The sequence below is a fragment of the Triticum dicoccoides genome, chromosome 2B (assembly GCF_002162155.2).
Source record: "Triticum dicoccoides isolate Atlit2015 ecotype Zavitan chromosome 2B, WEW_v2.0, whole genome shotgun sequence".
NCBI lineage: Eukaryota > Viridiplantae > Streptophyta > Magnoliopsida > Poales > Poaceae > Triticum > Triticum dicoccoides.
The window spans coordinates 507276082-507279802 of record NC_041383.1 but is presented as its reverse complement, the minus strand read 5'-3'; the positions used below and the strand labels follow the sequence as shown (position 1 = coordinate 507279802).

Below are 3721 nucleotides of genomic sequence, written 5' to 3'. Positions count from 1 at the left end.
ACTCCGCACTTGATTCACTATCTGCTTTGAGTGGTCTTGTGATACCGCCTCATATTATTCAATCTAATACTCCTTTCTTTTCTAAATATTAGTTTTTCTAGATATTTTAACAAGTGACTACATACGGAGCAAAATGAGTAAATCTACACTCTAAAATATGTCTATATACGTCTGTATGTGTTAGTCCATTTGAAATATCTAGAAAGACAGATATTTAGAAACGGAGGGAGTATGTCGCAAGTTATTGGTGACATTGATTCTACTATGAATCAGTGGCGGAGGACCCCGGTGGGCAAGGTGTGGCAGCCGCCACACCTTGATTTGGTCCAAATTATTTTATACATATACACTTCGTTCACTAATCGCTGGGAATCGCTGGGAATCGCTAAGTAAAGATATTACAGAGAGAGAGGCCATTCATTTTATTGGGCCAGGAAGCCTTAGCCAGCCCATTATTTGGGCCTTCTAGCGACACATCACACATGAACGACACATCGAGCGGTTCGAGCCAGGCAAACAGCGACGCAGCCACTCCCGCAGACCGGCATACGCACGCAGCAAGCAGCGAACCCTAGCATGACGGCGGCGGCGGCGGCCAAGAGTAGGCGGAGTGGCGGACGACGGGGCGGCGGGTCGGCGGCTGTGGCGTCGAGCACTCATCAGGCAAGCGTGAGGCGTGGCTGGGCTCTGCCGAGACAGGGACGCGGGCAGGCGACAACCGGCATCTGCGGACGGGCCTAGCGGACGGTGCGGCAGCACAGCGCGGCGGCAGCCAGCTGCCCAGCTTCACGTCCTTCTCGTCTTGGCCTGCAGAAGATGGAGAGTAAGGGGAAGGGGCGAAACGGGAGAGGTATATTTTCTGAATTTCGTAGCATTTTTTGATACCTTGTAATCTGCAGCAATCAGTAGTTTCAATTCCAATGATTTATCTCTTCTATTGCAAATGGAAATCATTTTTGGTACTGTATGGGCTGTAATTATTCAGATTAGATGCATGTATATTTTTTGACTTATAAATTATTTTTGGAGAACATTTTTTGGCATCTTGGAAGCAATGCAATGTAGTGATAATTTAATGGTGTGAAATTGTGAATTGCAGGAGCATAGGGATCTGCCATTGCCTGGATCTTCTAGACGGCATTGCCTGGATCTTCTAGACGGCATTGAAACCTTCATTATCGGTATATTTTAGGTTGTTTTTTCAATTGAAACATGTCGACATTTTCATTGTATTTAGTTATTAGTTTGTGGTGTGCAATGTTAGTGTGTATTGACTCTTTTGGTTTGCATAAAAATAATCTTTGCTTAAGACTTCGCCACATCTTAAATTTTTTTCGTCCTCCGCCTCTGCTATGAATGACACTTATGATGGCGTTATTACTTTGCTTGATAATACTGTGTCACTATGTGAATTTCTTGATGTACAAATTACTAAAGTTTTTTTTTATAATCAACAAATTGCTAAAGCTAAATAAATTAAAAATGCTGAAACTGATAAAAATTATGATTCACCTATTATACCCTGCTCTGCTACTATAGTTGAAATGCCTAAGATTGCATGCCAAACTTATTGATCATCCACTGAAGAGACTCGATCACCTGCCGGTCGTACATCTGCTTCTGTTGGGCCATCTCCCGGAACTGCTTCGCCTCGCGCTCCACCAGCGCCTTCTCGTTTCGCAGGCACGCGATCTTGGCCATGGCCTCGTCAGCGGCGGAGGCCGCCGCGCGCCTCTCCTTCTCCAGCTCCTCTAGCGCGGCCTCCTTCAGCCTCCTCTCCCGCACGAGCCGCCGCCTGAGCCGCTCCACATTGCTCTCTTCCGCGCCGGTCACCTTGCTAGCGATGTCCTCGTCGTCCGTGTCGGCCTCCTACTCCAGCTCAGAAGCCAGCGACCTCGAAACGTCGGAGCAGCTGCCAGAGCGGGCGTGCTCCACGGTGTGGCCCGAGCTACCGTTCCTCATAGCCCGTGCCTTCGTCCCACTCCCACACACGGTGCAGACGACGCCTCTGACGCGCACCGCTTGCACCGTGGGGCCTGGGCTCCCCACGAGCCCCTCCACCACGTCGCAGCGCTTGCTGAGGCGCCAGACTTTGGCGGCCAGGTAGAGCAGGGACATTACGACAAGCACGTGGTGCGCGCCCACGGAGCGGTACAGGGCGGCCAAGCGCGCGGCGGAGGCCCACTCGCGGCCGACCTCATACTCGGAAGCGTGCAGCATCGCGAAGACCCCGAGCGCGGAGCCGACGAGGAAATAGGCGGCGCCGGCGCCGGGCATGGAGGCGAAAGGGACGCCGGCGAGCGGCTTCAGTAGACCACCGGCACTGGAGGTGCGGTTCCAGCCACCCATGACAGCGGAACTGGGGGCAGGCGAGTGGAATTTTGATTGGAAAGTTGGAATCGCTCGGTGCCAGGGCAAATCTTGGAGATCGATCGGCGTGGGGATTTGTGGAGATGATGAAGAGTCTGGGAGATGGCCAGGAGCTGGGCGGCCAGCGCCGTGGCAGTAGGATTCTGGTTCAGTCTTTTTTTTTCTTTGAGGATCGGGTTCTGGTTCAGTCGAGGAAGCGAGATTTCTTCGCAGCGTTGCTACACACACGACAGTGGTCAGCCGATTTGTGCACGATCCTACTGATCTAACCACACATGCATGGGACAAAATGCAGCAGAACCGCTGGATGAGGCATCGTCCATGAATCGGCCAATGAGTATCGGCTGCATAGTACTTTCGATTTCTTCGGATGATTTGTGTGGGTCCACATTGTCGGTTCGTGGGTTGCGGAACGTGTGGGGGCCGCCAAAAATGAACAGGCATGGATGTGGTGAAGATGGACGTGTTTATGGATGTGGTGCAAGAGGCTTGGGTATGTGACGAAGCCATTTCGGATCCCTTTCTGAGGCTGGACATTTTGCTTAGAAATACGGCGAAAGCGCTTGCCATTTGGGGCCAGAGAATTGTGGGAAGCATCAAGCTGCAAATTGCAATCGCTAATATCGTTATCTTACAATTTGACTGCGCCCAGGATACTACTCCCTACGTCCCAAAATGTAAGAACGTTTTTTACACAAGCATAGTGGCAAAAACGTTCTTATATTTTGGGACAGAGGAAGTAGAATGCTGACAGAGGATGAGCGATGGCTTAGGCGTGCGCTCAAGCAATTGGTGCTGGGGCTTGCCTCGTTGAAGAGAACTATATCTAGACAAAGATCTCGGATAACTTGGCTCCATGAGGGAGATGCTAACTCGAAGTTGTCTCATCTGGTAGCTAATGGACGGCGGATGAAGAACTACATTCCATCTATCTCTGTGAATGAAGAAATTATTACGGATCAAAAGGGGAAGAAAGAGGCATTTCACCAGGCTTATAAAGAGCTTCTTGGGAAGGATGGAGCCCGTGATTTTACCACTGGTCTGCAATCATTGGACATGGGCCAACTTGACCTATCAGAGCAAGCTCTCATATTTCACGAGGAGGAAATTTGGGCAGTTATTAGAGACATGCCTACGGGTCGTGCACCCGGACCGCATGGATTTATTGGGTTGTCTTTTCAAAAGGCATGTGAGATTGTCAAGCGAGACGTGATTGCGGCGGTGCACAAGTTGTTCATTGGTAATGGTAGGGGCTTTGGAAGGCCGAACCAAGCTTTGATCGCCCTTATTCCCAAAACCCCAGAGGCATCGACTACCTTCGATTTTAGGCCGATCAGCCTTGTTCACAACA

The 3721-nt window shown here is 50.4% G+C and overlaps 1 protein-coding gene across 1 annotated transcript; it reads right to left on the bottom strand.

The window, feature by feature from the left end:
- Nucleotides 1-1496: 1496 nt before the first annotated feature.
- On the bottom strand, nucleotides 1497-2516 carry LOC119367913 (protein FLOURY 1-like). The gene has a single exon (XM_037633289.1). The coding sequence runs from the start codon at nucleotides 2347-2349 to the stop codon at nucleotides 1870-1872; it is 480 nt and encodes a 159-aa protein (XP_037489186.1). The 5' UTR covers nucleotides 2350-2516; the 3' UTR covers nucleotides 1497-1869.
- Between the last annotated feature and the right edge of the window lie 1205 nt (nucleotides 2517-3721).

Coding starts and splice junctions, on each gene's coding strand:
- LOC119367913 (XM_037633289.1), bottom strand. CDS start 2,349: ATGGGTGGCTGGAACCGCACCTCCAGTGCCGGTGGTCTACTGAAGCCG.